This window comes from Salvelinus alpinus, chromosome 11 (genome assembly GCF_045679555.1).
Source record: "Salvelinus alpinus chromosome 11, SLU_Salpinus.1, whole genome shotgun sequence".
Lineage (NCBI taxonomy): Eukaryota > Metazoa > Chordata > Actinopteri > Salmoniformes > Salmonidae > Salvelinus > Salvelinus alpinus.
In genome coordinates, this window is record NC_092096.1 from 40,509,107 (window position 1) to 40,525,647 (window position 16,541).

General features: G+C 45.2%; 1 protein-coding gene and 1 long non-coding RNA gene across 2 annotated transcripts in view; both read left to right on the forward strand.

Moving 5' to 3' along the window:
* Positions 1-1,098: 1,098 nt before the first annotated feature.
* On the forward strand, positions 1,099-2,518 carry LOC139533419 (uncharacterized). The gene is made up of 3 exons (XR_011666742.1): positions 1,099-1,796; positions 1,882-2,034; positions 2,141-2,518. It is a non-coding gene; the product is annotated as an uncharacterized lncRNA (long non-coding RNA).
* A 1,429-nt stretch (positions 2,519-3,947) lies between these two features.
* The window catches only part of LOC139534159 (laminin subunit beta-1-like), a 28,918-nt gene continuing 16,324 nt past the window's right edge, over positions 3,948-16,541 (forward strand). Inside the window, exons 1-12 of the mRNA XM_071332994.1 lie at positions 3,948-4,177; positions 4,897-5,069; positions 6,686-6,824; positions 12,965-13,038; positions 13,499-13,687; positions 13,843-13,906; positions 14,514-14,716; positions 14,967-15,087; positions 15,344-15,532; positions 15,850-16,026; positions 16,184-16,296; positions 16,388-16,467. Of these exons, the coding sequence (XP_071189095.1) occupies positions 4,147-4,177; positions 4,897-5,069; positions 6,686-6,824; positions 12,965-13,038; positions 13,499-13,687; positions 13,843-13,906; positions 14,514-14,716; positions 14,967-15,087; positions 15,344-15,532; positions 15,850-16,026; positions 16,184-16,296; positions 16,388-16,467 (1,553 nt within the window). The 5' untranslated portion in view covers positions 3,948-4,146. The remainder of the gene's footprint in view (positions 4,178-4,896; positions 5,070-6,685; positions 6,825-12,964; positions 13,039-13,498; positions 13,688-13,842; positions 13,907-14,513; positions 14,717-14,966; positions 15,088-15,343; positions 15,533-15,849; positions 16,027-16,183; positions 16,297-16,387; positions 16,468-16,541) is intronic.

Here is a 16,541-nt window from a genome sequence, read left to right on the forward strand (position 1 = left end):
ACAATGCTGTGTTTTGTGCAAAGATAATTACCTTCAGATTGTCCTTCCACCATTCCTGGTACCCGTCAAGGGACTTGCCCATGGCAGTCCAGTTGGTCCGTTCATCCAAACGTGGAGTCACCATACATCTACACATTCACATTATATATATACAGTTGAAGTCGGAAGATTACATACACTTAGGTGGGAGTCATTAAAACTTGTTTTTCCAACCAATCCACAAATTTCTTGTTAACAAACTATAGTTTTGGAGGGTCGGATAGGACATCTACATTGTGCATGACACAAGTCATTTTTCCAACAATTGTTTACAGACAGATTATTTCACTTATAATTCAATGTATCACAATTCCAGTAGTTTACATACACTAAGTTGACTGTGCCTTTAAACAACTTGGAAAATTCCAGAAAATTATGTCATGCTTTAGAAGCTTCTGATAGGCTAATTGACATCATTTGAGTCAATTGGAGGTGTACCTGTGGATGTATTTCAACGCCTACCTTCAAACTCAGTGCCTCTTTGCTTGACATCATGGGAAAATCTATAGAAATCAGCCAAGACATCAGGAAAAAAATTGTAGACCTCCACAAGTCTGGTTCATCCTTGGGAGCAATTTCCAAACGCCTGAAGGCACCACGTTCATCTCTACAAACAATAGTACGCAAACACCATGGGACAACGCAGCCGTCATACCGCTCAGGAAGGAGACGTGTTCTGTCTCCTAGAGATGAACGTACTTTGGTGAGAAAAGTGCAAATCAATCCCAGAACAACAGCAAAGGACCTTGTGAAGATGCTTGAGGAAACAGGTACAAAAGTATGTAGATGCCCACCCTGACCCTCCCCTATAGGTTCAGGTTTGCGGCCGGGAGTCCGCACCTTTGGGGGGGGTACTGTCACGCCCTAACCTTAGAGAGCTGTTTTATTTCTCTATTTGGTTAGGTCAGGGTGTGATGTGGGGTGGGCATTCTATGTTTTGTTTTCTAGGTTTCTGTATTTCTATGTTTTGGCCGGGTATGGTTCTCAATCAGGAACAGCTGTCTATCGTTGTCTCTGATTGAGAATCATACTTAGGCAGCCTTTTTTCCCACCTAATGTGTGGATAATTATTATTTTCCGTGTGTGTTAGTGCGCACCTCGGTTGCGTCACGTTCATTGCTGTTTACCTGTTTGTTTTTGTTAAGGTTTCACTCCTATTAAAAGATGTGGAACGACATGCACGCTGCGCCTTGGTTGATTTATGACAGGGAGTTTGACGATAGCGAGCGTGACAGGAGAGGTGAAGGTTGAGAGCTGTGCGTCCTCCGAAACACAGCCAAGCCGCACTGCTTCTTGGCACAACACCCGCTGAACCCAGAAGCCAGCCACACCATTGTGTTGGAGGAAACACCGTGCACCTGGCAACCGTGACGCCCGTGACGCACGCTCCGTCATTCTTAAATGGAAGAAGTTTGGAGTCCCCAAGTCTCTTCCTGGAGCCAGCCACCCGGCCAAACTGAGCAATTGGGGGAGAAGGGCCTTGGTCAGGGAAGAACCCAATGGTCACTCCGACAGAGCTCTAGAGTTCCTATGTGTAGGGTTTGATGAAGAGGGCCGTATGATCTGGAGACATCATTCAGCCTATCCCAATCAATCCTGGAGAGAAGGTGGATGTAAGTTAAAACACACAAACACACACAGTGGGATTATTTACTCATTGCAGTGACTTCTGACAGATGGGGAGGTTAAGGTGGCCATTGATGTTGGTCGTCAGGGAGGATGATCAGAACTGGGCCACAGTGGAGTCTGCCAAGGACGTGAGTACACACACACACGCACACACACACACGATTACAAGCTTCCTATGAAATCAATAATTGGAATGTGACTTCTGACCTGTAGATAGCCCAGATGATGCGTGCAGCGGGTAACGAGCACCTACTGACCATTCTACTATACCCTGATGCTGGACACCTCATTGAGCTGCCCTGCACACCCCACTTCAGAGCCACTTCAGAGCCAGCAACTTCATAGTGCCTCAAACACGACAGAAAGGTACTGTACACACACAAAGCTCACACCTATAGTATACACACTGGAACCAAGATATGTATAACCAATTCTTTACTCGCAAAGTAACAAATTATTGTGTGTGTTGCAGTGATCATGTTGTGTGGGGAGGGTACCCAAAGCAGCACGCCAATGCTCAAGAAGACTCCCGGGAAAAGAGCCTTGGCTTTCTACGGCAACACCTGTACCCCAGCCATGACTCTGTCGCTAAGGCCAAGCTATGATGTCACGCCCGAGAAGCCTCCAGGACCTAGTATGAACGAGTCTCTCATTCACTGTACTGTCTGAGTTTCAACCTGCCAATAGTGTTAACACCTGTGCCTGTAACCTGTAACCTAACTGCCATAGTACACAGATGACTGATTCCATTTTTTGATTCATGAGGAAATATTAGGAAATGTATTGTCTATGATGTTTATAATAAATCAGAGGAAGGATATGAGCAATATCTGTTGCTTTTGAGAGCATGAGAGCGATTTGGTATGTTTCTTGCAGTTCTTCAAAATACCACACGAGGGTAATGTATGCACGTAGTATGTAGTGGTGGTCAATGGATGAGTCCTGGGGCTGTATTCCAAACGTCTCAGAGTAGGAGTGTTGATCGAGTATAAGGAACCCCCTGTACATTTAACCTATTTCATTATGATCTGAAATCCAGAACTGATCCTAGATCAGCACTCCTGCTCTGAGATGTTTCATACATAGGTTGCAGTCTAAACCAGGGTTTCCAAAACTCGGCCCGAGCCCCCCGTGCATGTTTTGGTTTTTGACCTAGCACTACACAGCTGATTCAAATGATTCAAATAATCTAAGTTTGATGATGAATTGGTTATTTGAATCAGCTGTGTAGTGCTAGGGCAAAAACCAAAACGTGCACCCAGGTGTGGCCCCACGACCGAGTTTGAGAAATCCTGGTCTACATTTTTAAATAAACCCCATTGAACTTGATGGATCGAGTGTTTAGAAAACTAATAAACATGTCTTGATTTTATAGTTCAAAATCCAGACACAATCCAGGCAAATTAATTCAGCACTGAGGACGGAATCATCTTTAACTCACATAGCCTGTACACACACACACACACACACACACACACTGAGAAGGGAATCATCTTTAACTTTCAGTGTTTAGGGAGATGCTATGTCTATTTACCTAGGGGTAACTATGGGCACCTGCCTCTTTGCCATTTGTCATAACTGTGTCCATTGTCCAACTCAATGACAAGCATGTCCAGGGTTTAACCCAATAGGGGATTGAATCTGGCAGAATAGGTTTTTTCACCCATCTGTGCCCACCTGCTAAATAAGCAGTCCACTACAAACACAGAAAATGGCCCCTGTGTGTGTGTGTGTCCCTCTGTCCGCCAGAGACTGATAATGTGGAGTTCTATGCTTGACGTGGTAAAGTACCCACCCAATTAGCACAGTGGATCTGGGCGGATTCCGGCTGAGAGTCAGACTCGGCCGATGTCATGTGGCCCGAGTCTGAGCCCCTTTCGGCAGTATTACTTATGGTTAGGATGCAGGGATTGAGCTCGGGCCGATTCCGGTGAGAGTTATCTGGCCCAAATGTATTATTTGGGACTCGGCACGATTGGGGCTACTCTGGCAGATGATCACACACGCTGCTTTATATAATTAACATTTCATTATTTATTTTCCCATATTTTCCTCACTGTTTCTGTGATCAAAAAATACAATTAACATTTAAATGAAAATATTTAAGAATCCTGTGTAATATTTTAGTATTTTGATACTTTGTGCAAGGCAATTGATAAGCATAATTTTTTTTGTGGATGAGCCTCGCGAGTGGCGCAGCGGTCTAACTGCGTTGCTACAGATGCTGGTTCGGCTAGCTGGGATGTCCTTGTCCCATCGCATGTAGTAACTCCCAAGGGGGTGCGCTGCATAACCTGCCAGGAGGGTTGAGACTCGGGAGCGCGTGGGATGCACAGTTGGGGGCTCGCCACGACTTCCTAGAACAGAGTTACAGAGACCACTCGTTCACACACACACAAGAGACACTCACGTACACAACTGCTTCAGGACTTGCTGACAACAACCCGAGGAATAATCATCAATGTTTCATACTCGAAAATGTTGATATTGCACATCGCATCACTTTTGAGTAAGTATTGTTTTTACACGGAACTGTTTCGTTTTATAGAGTGAATTTCCTACTGCGCAGGTAGCTAGCGAAAGTATTGTCAATTCGTTTGAGGAGTTGCCTAAAGCCAAGTATTGTCTTAAGAGGAAAAGTAAAACGTGAAGAGATCCAATAGAGGAGTTTACTTCCAGTATTACTTTTCACTCTCACCTATCCAGGACCATGGGGACATTTAATTAGGAACATCTGTAAGCCATTATTTAAACATCTCAAATGTGTCCAAGAGTTTATACATATCAGATGTCTCAGTCCACTATGCTTGTTTAAAGATGTTTTGTGCACATTATTTTCAACTAGCTATCGTTTACAGAAGCTATTTTGTACAGTCAATAACTGTCGATGTTGTTCTCGAACATAGCAGCCTGTTTTCATTAACAATCACCCCACAGGGATCGATAGGAAAGCGAATCCATGTGATTTCAATTAAATTAACCGAAGAGAGGCATATTTTGTGACCGTTATGTTTTTATACCCAGTGATGAAATAGACGAAAGGGAAACTGTGATAGCAATGCAGAGACACATCTCTTACGTCTAAAATAGAAACATTTGTACAGATTTTTAACTGTGGGATAGTTGAGTTATATAGCATAATAGTTGCATGGGGAGTTACACTCCAGACATGTTTTGCTCGCCCGTGCGGCATCATCAGCAACTCTCACGGCTGTTTCTGTCGCTCAGCCCTCGGGTGGCGCTCCTTTGCCCAGCTGCCGGAGTTTGGGGATGTGTGCACTGAGGGGAGCTGCTACCCCGCCACCGGGGACCTTCTGATCGGCCGTGCGCACAAGCTCACCGCCTCCTCCACCTGCGGCATTGAGAAGCCTGAGCGCTTTTGCATCGTTGGTCACTTGGAGGTAAGACACCTCACACCTGGGGCACAGATACTGTAGGTGCACTACACCTAGACAGGGCCGGCAGTGGGCATAAGCGGTCGCTAGGGGCCGACATAAGCGGTTGCTCTCAACTGAGTTTGACAAGTAGAATACATAAGGTGCAATTTCGAAATTTGGTTGTGCATCAGCAGTTTTCCTTATTGACTTAAGACATTTCAGTTTTTCATTTTTAATTTATTTGTGTAAAAATGTCTAAAAACATAATTCCACTTTGAAATTATTGGATATTGTGACACAAAATCTAAATGTAATCAAAATAAAATAAAAACGTTATACTTTCATCACGGTTCCCCCCAAATCATGGGCGAATTACTGACCATGCATGAAGGGCCGTGCCCAGGGGCCCTGAACTTCCCCCATTGATTATGATATCTCACGGATATCATATTAACATGACAAAATGTGTAGAATTTCTAGAAATGACCTTAAAAACTGCTAAAATGTCTAAAATGTAAGTCCCAGGGGTTCGGATAGGTAAATTACACCTGTAGGTAATGGGATACAATATGGCCATTACATTTGCAGCTAATAGGGCTGGGCCACATATGATCGATACACTCACTGGTCCTCTGTAGTTCAGTTGGTAGAGCATGGCACTTGCAACGCAAAGATGGTGGGTTTGATTCCCTGGATGGGACCACCCATAAGTAAAACGTGTGCACGCATGACTGTAAGTCTGCTAAATGATGATTATTATTATATTACACCTGACCAGCAGGTCTATGATTTAACACTTCCTTGTGTTTCCAAAAATTGTGTTGTAACGTAATAGTGTAGTACAGTACAGTGTAATATTTGAATGTACGAAAGAGACTCTATGGTATTGTGTGGGAGTCTTGACATTTCCCTCCACAATAAGCATTGTGTGCCACACAATCACCGCCCTGTGTGCTTATCATGGGGGGTGAGGAGGGGAGAGTGCATGATCAGGGGTATCCCGTTATTCCAGAATCCCCTCGGGGGTGAACGCCTACAGAATGTGTCCATGTGAAGGGGGTGTTATCTACCAATGGGCTGTGGGACGATTAACGAAACATTGGAACATTCTAGGATGAGTCATCGTAATGAGGAGGAGATCGGGGGATGAAGAGAAGAGCCTGAGGGTCTAGTGCAAAGAATTCTGGGAGAAGACTTTGCCTAACGGGGAGTGGAAGCTGGACCACTTAGCAGTTACAAGTGGTCACATTTCAACGCAGTTAAAACTTGTGTGTGCAGATAGATTGGAAAGCAACTGCTTGGATTAAATTAGAAGGTTGTGAAAGTCACACTGTGAGGTTGTGACATCCTCACTCACACACTTGTTAGGAAGATACAGTGCAGAGAGTAGGGTGTGTGTGTGTGTGTGTGTGTGTGTGTGTGTGTGTGTGTGTGTGTGTGTGTGTGTGTGTGTGTGTGTGTGTGTGTGTGTGTGTGTGTGTGTGTGTGTGTGTGTGTGTGTGTGTGGAAGACAATCCAGAATCTGTGTGTGTATGCCAAAACATCTGATGACAGACTGAGTGGTAGCTCTATAATTAGGTGAATGATCATGTTTTTCATAGTACTGAGACACTCTCTCTCTCCTCCCTCGCTCTCTGTAGGAGGAGAAGAAGTGTTTTGTGTGTGACTCCAGGGAGAAGTATGATGAGAGGATGAACCACACCACCAGCCACAGCATCGAAAACTTGGTCACCACCTTTGCCCCCAACCGCCTCAAGACCTGGTGGCAGTCTGAGAATGGTGAGAATATGTGTGTGTGTGTGGGTGGGTGTTTGTGTGCATGTTTTTGGTTTTACTAGTAAAATAAGTAACATTCAGACAAGTGGGGACATTTCGCCGGTCCCCACAAGGAAAAAGGCTATTTTAGTGTTAGGGTTTAGGTTTAGGGTTAGTGTTACAATTATGGTTACATTATGGACATCACATGTTGAACGCGGAATGAGGGCGGAACGAGGAAGAGCTCGGTTTGTTGTTTTGAAAGTCTCTGAATAAGAATTCTATTGAAAAAGTTTGGTTACTAGCTACCTTTTAAATTTGGATCCCGCGGCGCGGTTAGCCTCGGTTGCTGGTACCACTATATCTGTCCAGGGATCCTGCCAACCGAAAGTTTGAAGAGCTGCTTGGCGTAGCAAGGTTTCCAGCCCTTTTGGCTGGGACTGTGGATTGTCCCGGGATTGTGGCTGTCTAAATCCCTGCTGTTTGTTGCTGTTTAAATCTGCCCTGTGACCTGCCCTGTCTGGAACTGCGTGGAGTACCAGCGTTAGCCTACATTGCTACCATGGCGTCCAAAGCCAAATGTGGAAGTAATGGAGAGGACAGTGTTTCTCTATCACAGGTCAAGGATCTTTTAAATGAACAAAAAGGATTTTACAAGCAGTTGTTACAACAACAGGAAAATAGCTTCAAGAGTTTTGTCCAGATACTGATGGACTCAACTAACGAAAGAATGGACGATCTGACGGGGGGAGGTTCAGAACTGTAAGAACAGTTTGCAGTTCTCCCAGGGAGATGTGTATGTCCTGAAAGAGACTTGCAGCAACAAATTGTAAGTCCTCTCGAGATGACATCAGCAAGAATCCTTATTAGCAATGACTGGTAAAACAGATCCAGGGGGACAATCCAGGAGGAACACCATCGTTGTGGATGGCATACCAGAGTCTTCACATGAGAACTGGGCCGAGTCTGAGGAGAAAGTATGGAAAATGATCACTGAAAAGCCTGCCGATGGATCATACGAAGATTGAGGTGGAGCGCGCCCACAGGTCTGGAAAACATGTAACCAGCCCAGGTGACAGACCCAGGCCGATAGTGGTCAAGCTCCTGAGGTTTGAGGACAAGATGGCTGTTCTGGAGAGAGCCAAGAACTTGAGAGGAACCAACATCTTCCTCAAAGAGGACTTCTCTGAAGCTGTGCGCCAGAGGCGGGAAAAGAACTGATCCCAGCTATGAAAGCTGCCAGTGAGCATGGGAACATTGCTTACATCTGCTACAACAGGCTCATTGTCCACCCTCCCTCCCAAAAGCTTGGGAGAAATGAGAGAGCCAAGCCTCAGGGCCCGTAGCTTCAGCCCAACATCACACACACGTATATACAGTGTATATTTTTTTCTCAGATAAGCTATCAAGGAAATGGCTAAGAATAGCCAATATTAATATACACCGAGTTTACAAAACATTAGGTTGCACCACGTTTTGGCCTCAGAACAGCTTTAATTCGTTGGGGCATGGACTCTACAAGTTGTTGAAAGCGTTCCACAGGGATGCTGGCCCATTTTGACTCCAATGCTTCACAAAGTTGTATCAAGTTGGCTGGATGTCCTTTGGGTGGGGGACCATTCTTGACACACAGGAAACTGTTGAGCTTGAAAAACCCAGCAGCGCTGTAGTTCTTGACACATTCAAACCGGTGCGCCTGGCACCTACTATCATACCTCATTCAAGGTACTTAAATCTTTTGTCTTGCCCATTCACCCTCTGAATGGCATACATACACAATCCGTGTCTCAATTGTCTCAAGGCTTTAAAATCTTTCTTTAATCTGTCTCCTACCCTTCATCTACACTGATTGAAGTGGATTTAAGTGACATCAATAAGGGATCATAGCCTTCACCTGGATTCACTCAGTAACTTGCTAACATCGGATAACATTCATATACTGGCCATCTCTGAAACTCACTTAGCTAATTCCTTAGATGATACAGCAGTAGCAATGTATGCATATACTGTAATTACGGAAAAGACGTGAATGCCAATGGGGGAGGTGTTGCTGTGTACTTTATGTTCAGAGCCATATTCCGGTAAAGCTTAGAGAAGATCTCTTGTCAAATGTTGTTGAAGTGTTGTGTTTGCATGTTCACCTGGCTCATCTAAAGCCTCTTCTTTTGGGGTGCTGCTATAGGCCACCAAGTGCTAAGAGTCAGTATTTGGATAATATGGGTGCAATGCTTTATAATGTGTGGGAGAGGTCTATTTTCTGGGTGACCAGAACATTGACTGGTTAGCAACTAGCTGTCCGCTCAAGAGGAAGCTTCTAACTGTGACTAGCCTGTAGCATGACCCAGGTTATCGCTCAACCAAATAGAGTGCATACCAATAGTGTTGGATATGTGACATCCAAAGCAATACCCGTTTCCATTGGCTGTAGTGACCATAACAATGTGGCAATAACAAGGAAAACCAAAGTTCCAAAGTTGGGCCTAAAGTAATTAATAAAAGATCATACAAAATGGTTGACATACTGTAAATTGAGAAATGTTGTGACTAAACTTAACAAAAAGAAGAAGAAATTATATCACCATAAAACACAATGGGAAAAGACTTTGGAGTACCATAAATGATATAATGCGCAGACAACCCAATACATCTCCATCGTTCATTGAAGTTGATGGGCCATTTATAACAAAACGTTTTGATATTTGCAATCATTTCAATGACTATTTCACTAGTAAAGTGGAAAAACTCAGAAGTGAAATGACAACAATGAAGAGTTGAACCATCATATTTTTGTATAAATAAAATCTAATAATGAAAGAGAAGGATTGCTTTTTTGAATTTGGTCAAGTTAGTGTGGCAGAGGTGGAAAAACTATTGTTATCCATCAATAATGATAAGCCACCAGGTATAGACAACCTAGACGGGAAACTATTTTTGAATGGTAGCAGACTATGGGTGCGTTCGTTAATTCACTCTGGCTATCTACTCCGATTTCAGAGCAGAGCTCAGAATAACTGATACATTTACAAACGCTCAACACCCGTTGAATATGGCCGGTGTCAGTAAACGTCTGCAAAAAAGCTTAGTTAAATTGTTGCCAGTAGCACAGTTACAGTCACCAACGCTCTGGATAACATGAAAACAGCCTAACCAGCTCTGCTAGGGCGAGTAAAATGGTCAGAGTGAGGTGTTCTCTCATTTGTGTTTGGAAGTAGCTAGCAAGCTAGCCAACGTTAGCCAGTTAGCTTAGGTGCTTGACTGCCGTTGTGAGGTCAGAACGCTCGGATCAACCCTACTCCTCGGCCAGAGCGTCCAGTATGTTCTCTGAACACTCCGAGAGCGAAACGCTCTGAACTTCCGAACGGACAATCTGACAACACTCTGAATTTACGAACGCCCAGAGCGCACTCTGTGCTTTGGCGCTCAAGATTGAATTTACAAACAAACCCTATATTGCCACCCCTATTTGCTATATCTTTAACCAAAGACTAAAGGGAGTGTTTGTGTCCACAGGCGTGGAAGGAAATTAAAGTAATTCCACTGCCTAAAAATAGTAAAGGCACCTTTGCTGACTCTAACAGCCGCCCAATCAGTTTGCTGCCTGTTCTTAGTAAACTGATGGAGAGGATTGTGTTTGACCAAACACAATGCTATTTTTCAGCATGCATATAGAGAAGGACACTCAACTTGTACAGCCCTGACTCAGAGGACAGATGATTGGATCAAATAAATTGATAATAAGATGATAGTTGGAACTGTGTTTGTTAGATTTCAGTGCAGCCTTTGATGTTATTGATCATAAAAAGTTATTGAAAAAACACCACCTGCCTTCACATGGTTGGAGAGTTATTTATCCAATAGAACCCAGAGAGTGTTCTTCGATAGAATCTTCTCTAACATCAGATATGTACAGCGCAGTGTCCCTCAGGGCAGTCGCCTTGGGCCGTTACTCTTCTCTATTTTAACAAAGGATTTGCCACAGGTCTTACACAAAGCTAGAATGACTAAGTATACGGATGATTCCACACTTTACATGACAGCACCCAAAGCCAGTGAGCTCACTGAAATTCTAAATAAGGAGTTACAGTCAGTATCAGAACGGGTGATTAGTAATAAACGGGTCTTAAATACGTCTAAAAGTAAAAGCATTGTATTTGGTTCAAAACATTCTCTAAGACCTAAACCTCAACTGGAGTTGTACATAAAGGGTGTGGCTGTAGAGGCAAGTCGAGGAAGCTAAACTCCTAGGTATAACAGTGGATGGTAATTTATCAGGGTCAAGTCATATTGTCAAAGTTGTTGTGAAGATGGGGAGGGGTATATCTGTTATGAAAAGATGTTCATTTTTTGACACAAATCAACTGTACTAGTTGTTCAGGCTCTGGTCTTGTCCCAAAGAAAGACCTAACAAAGCTGCAGCTGGCTCAAAACAAAGCAGCACGCCTTGCCCTTAACTGCACATATAGAACTAACGTCAACAACATGCATGGCAGTCTTTCCTGGTTCCGGGTTGACGAGAGATTGACTGCTTCTCTTCTATTTTTTCAAAGAAATATTACCGTGATGAAAATTCCAGATTGTCGGCATAATAAAACCCCCATACGTACCCCACAAGACATGCCACCACGGGTCTCGTCACAGTCCCCAAGTCCAAAACAAATGGACGGCAAACGCACGGTTTTATACAGAGCCGTGATCGCACGGAGCTCCCTTCCGTCTCCAATTACTCAGGCGAACATCAAAATGATCTTTCAAAAGTGGATTAAACAACAACTCATGGAACTGCGGGTACGGTGAGGGGACAAACACACAACCACATAGACACACTCTAATGCACACATACTTTTTGAGTTGTGTTGTTTCTATTATTTCTTTGTTGTATTGGTTGCATATCGTTGTATTTTGCATTTGTGTTACTGTCCTTGTCTATTAGTGTATCAGTGTTTTGTTACTTGTCGTGTTTTTTTGTGGACCCCAGGAAGAGTAACTGCTGCTTCTGCAAAAGCTAATAGGAATCCAAATAAACAAATAGGTTAAGGGTTAGGTTTAGGGTTATGGAAAATAGGATTTGGAATGGGAATCAATTGTTTGGTCCCCACAAGGATAGTAATACAAACATGTGTGTGTGTGTCATGGTGAGGTCCAGCTGTGAGAGGATGGTCAGTGTGTGCTAAATGTGTTCTCATGGGAACAGGGGGGCGGTACGGTGAGTAGAGCAGATCACAGAGCAACACAGCTCAGCCAATCAGAGCATGCTTCAGGGCAGAGGATATACAGGTATGCTTACGTGAACAGGTGTTAGACACAGCTGTAAATCAACACTGCCGACGCCACATGACCGCATTGTTCCCTGTAATACACACACCCTCGCACACATACTTGCAACTGGGCAACATAATAAGAGACTGAGGTATTCTTGTCTGAGAGCATGGGAACTGGACTGGATTTCCCGAATAAGCGCGCGCACACACACACACACACACACACACACACACACACACACACACACACACACACACACACACACACACACACACACACACACACACACACACACACACACACACACACACACACACAGTCGTAACACTAACACAGACTCACATAGCCCATGCACGCACGAACACACACACACGCAGTGGGTTTGTTTATTCATTGCTGAGTCTTCTGACCGATGGGGAGGATAAAGTGTCCATTGTTGTTAAGTCATGGAAGGGGCCACAGCCAGATGCCCAGATGGTCTGGGAATACCAGGAAGGACGAAACATGGAAAAGCAGGGGTTCCTTTCCCCGGTGCATTAGTCCCTATGAGATCCCACTACGCACATGTTACCATGGCAATGGATCAATTCGTCACATGGGTGGGGCAGAAAGACCAATTGACATGGTCAAATTGACACGGCAATCAGCCCAGCTCCCTGTGTGTGTGTGTGTGTGTGTGTGTGTGTGTGTGTGTGTGTGTGTGTGTGTGTGTGTGTGTGTGTGTGTGTGTGTGTGTGTGTGTGTGTGTGTGTGTGTGTGTGTGTGTTAGCAGAGATTTTGGCAGACTCATTAGTGGGTTTTTATGGGTCTGTAACTCCTAACTCCTGACTTAAAGCAGGATATGTCTGTCATGGGATGTCTTTCTCAGTGTGTGTGTGTTGTGTGTTTGTGTCCCTGTGCTGCAGGTGTGGAGAATGTGACCATTCAACTGAACCTGGAAGCTGAGTTCCACTTCACACATCTCATCATGACCTTTAAGGTGGCCACACACACACACACACACACACACACACACACACACACACACACACACACACACACACACACACACACACACACACACACACACACACACACACACACACACACACACACACACACAGCTGTGTTTAAGGTATGTGGAAAATCGCCCTAGTCTCTTGAGATGGATGGGAGAGAGGGCCCTTGTAAAACACTATACTCTGTACTGCTGGCTTCAGTGTATTGAGTCTATCCAGCTTCCTTTACAGCCCTCCATATATCTCTGTTTCCGTCTCTGATCTGGTCTGGACTCTCCTCTCTCATTCATTATTGTTCTCATTCGCTCTTTTTCTTTCTTTCTGTGTTATAATATTAGGACCCAGAGTTATCCCTGGTCGGGTCACGTGGTCAAGAAACTAGTCCTTTATATTTGTTGTATTTCTGTCTTTACAAATTAGAATGATCTTTTTGATTGATAGACGTTCCGTCCGGCTACCATGGTGATCGAGCGTTCCATGGATTTTGGGACGAAGTGGCAGGTGTACCGTTACTATAGCTATAACTGTGAGTCCGCCTTCCCTGGGATATCCGTGGGACCCATGGTCAAAGTGGACGACATCATCTGTGACTCTCGCTACTCTGACATAGAGCCGTCCGCAGAGGGAGAGGTGTGCATCTGTGTGGCCTTTGAGCTTTTGCAAGGGGTGGGGGTAGAAGCTGTGGCTCCAGAATGATTCAGAGTTCGTCTCTCATTGAATTATAACCCAGTAAACTTTTATTTTTACAATCCTTCTCCTCATCCCTCTCTCCCCCTCTCGATCAGGTGATATTCAGGGTGCTGGACCCAGCGTTTCAGATTGAAGACCCTTACAGTCCTAGGATACAGAGTAAGTAACTACAGTACAACACCAGGCCAGAATTGGGAAATCTCATTAGCTACATATGATCCAGTTAGTACTGCAACAAATAATTTTCTCAGTGTAATAACCGAAGTCTGAGTAGTGGCGGTAGTCAAGGCAACACAGCAGGGCAGGGGTTAGAGGTCAGGTTATCCTGACACCTCTTATGGAATTTCACATGTAGAAGCTACACACACACACACACACACACACACACACACACACACACACACACACACACACACACACACACACACACACACACACACACACACACACACACACACACACACACACACTTACACACACACACACTTACACACTTACACAGAGGGCCCCTCATGTTAAGTATGTGGTGAATGTGTGTGTAGGGTGTAGGGAGCCTTCAGAAGGAGGATCCCACGTCTTTAGGGTCAGAGGTCGTAGAGATGAGCTTGGAGAAGATCCAGAACCTAATATAAAGGCACAGTAACCTACAGAAACATTCCTATAACGTACCACTGCTGTTTTAGATGGGCCGTTGCATTAGGACTGGCAAGTGTGCCTTTATCCTGATTGTGTGTGTGTGTGTATGTGTCTCCATATGTGTGTGTAGACATGCTGAAGATCACTAACCTGCGTGTCCAGTTCACGAAGCTCCACACACTGGGTGACAACCTGCTGGACTCCAGAGACGAGGTCACGGAGAAATACTACTACGCCCTCTTCGACATGGTCGTCCGCGGCAACTGCTTCTGCTACGGACATGCCTCCAAATGCGCCCCTGTCGATGGGATACACGTAGGCACAGAGGGCATGGTGAGTGAAACACACACGCAGACGCACACACACACACACACACACACACGATACAACACACACACACACGACATGCACACATTCTCCTAATAGGTTGTGTGACCGTTAAGAGGGAGATGACTCGAGTAGTTGCTTTTCTCTTGTCTTTGGGACTAGCACCTCTAACACTAGTGTTTCTCTCTCTCGATCTCGCTCTTTCTGTGCGTGCGTGTGTGTGTGCATGCATGCGTGCGTGCGTGTGTGTATCCAGGTCCATGGTCACTGTATGTGTAACCACAACACAGAGGGTCTGAACTGTGAGCACTGTAAGGACTTCTACAACGACCTGCCCTGGAGGCCTGCAGAGGGACGCAACACCAATGCCTGCGAGAGTGAGACACACACACACACACACACACACACACACACACACACACACTGATCACACTGTGCCAGATATATACAGAGTCTGGATCATTCTGTTCCAGATATGTCAAAAATATTCAACAGGGGGAATCTCCCTCATTCCGTCCTGTTGGTCGTGTCTTTTGAAGTGTGAAATACGTTTAAACAAAATATTCTCTCTATTTCTCTCTCTGCCCCCCTCTCCCTTCACCATCTCCCTCTGTCTCTCTCTCCTTCTCCCAGTGTGCGAGTGTAACTACCACTCCAGGTCATGTCACTTTGACATGGCTGTGTATCTGTCTACGGGGAACGTGAGTGGAGGAGTATGTGATGAGTGTCAACATAACACCATGGGGCGTCAGTGTGAGCAGTGCAGACCCTTCTACTACCAGCACCCCGAAAGACACCTGAGAGACCCCAACATCTGTGAACGTACGTCACCGTCTGTCTGTGACCTATGACAAGGGCCAGGAGTTTACTGGCCTCACCTATGACCTCTGACCTATCAAGTTTAAACTCTCAACTCTCCCTTTGATCTCTGTCTCTGAACTTAACACTGTTGGGGTCTCTGTTCTCTTCTTTTTCTCTCCTTCGGCTCACCCTCTCCAATACCCTCCCCAAACTCTTTCTGTTTCTTTGTCTGTCTCCTTCAACTGCCTCATCACTCTCCCTCCTACCCTCCCTGTCCACTCACATTCCTTCCTGTCTTTTTCTCTCACTCACCTCCCTCCCTCTCCCTCTGTCTGTAGCGTGTAGCTGTGACCCGACGGGCTCCCTGCAGGGTGGTGAGTGTGACGGCAGGACAGACGTGTCTGCTGGTCTGATAGCAGGACAGTGTCGCTGTAAGACCAGTGTGGAGGGAGAGCGCTGCGACCACTGTAGACAGGGACACTACGGCCTGGGACAGGGACCAAACGGCTGCCTGCGTGAGTCTAATACACACACACACACACACACACACACACACACACACACACACACACACACACACACACACACACACACACACACACACACACACACACACCTATCTTTTTGTCTCTCATTGTTTATTTGATGTGTGTGTGTGTGTGTTTTTGGCAGAGTGTACCTGTAATCCCCTGGGCACACTGCCTGGAGGAAGCCCATGTGACATGGACACAGGAAACTGCTTCTGCAAACGCCTTGTCACCGCCAGGAACTGTGACCGGTGTCTGGTGAGGGACTTACCGACCACATCACTGTGTGTCTGCAGTATGTGTGTGTGTGTGTGTGTTTATTTATGACTCTATTATTTTGTTCCTGCAGCCGCAACACTGGGGCCTGAGTAATGACATGGACGGCTGCAGACCATGTGACTGCGACCAGGGCGGAGCCCTCAACAATGAGTATGTTTCAACCAATCACACCATGTCTCTACTCACATGATCCAATCACAGCACAACTACTCTTCATAATTCTA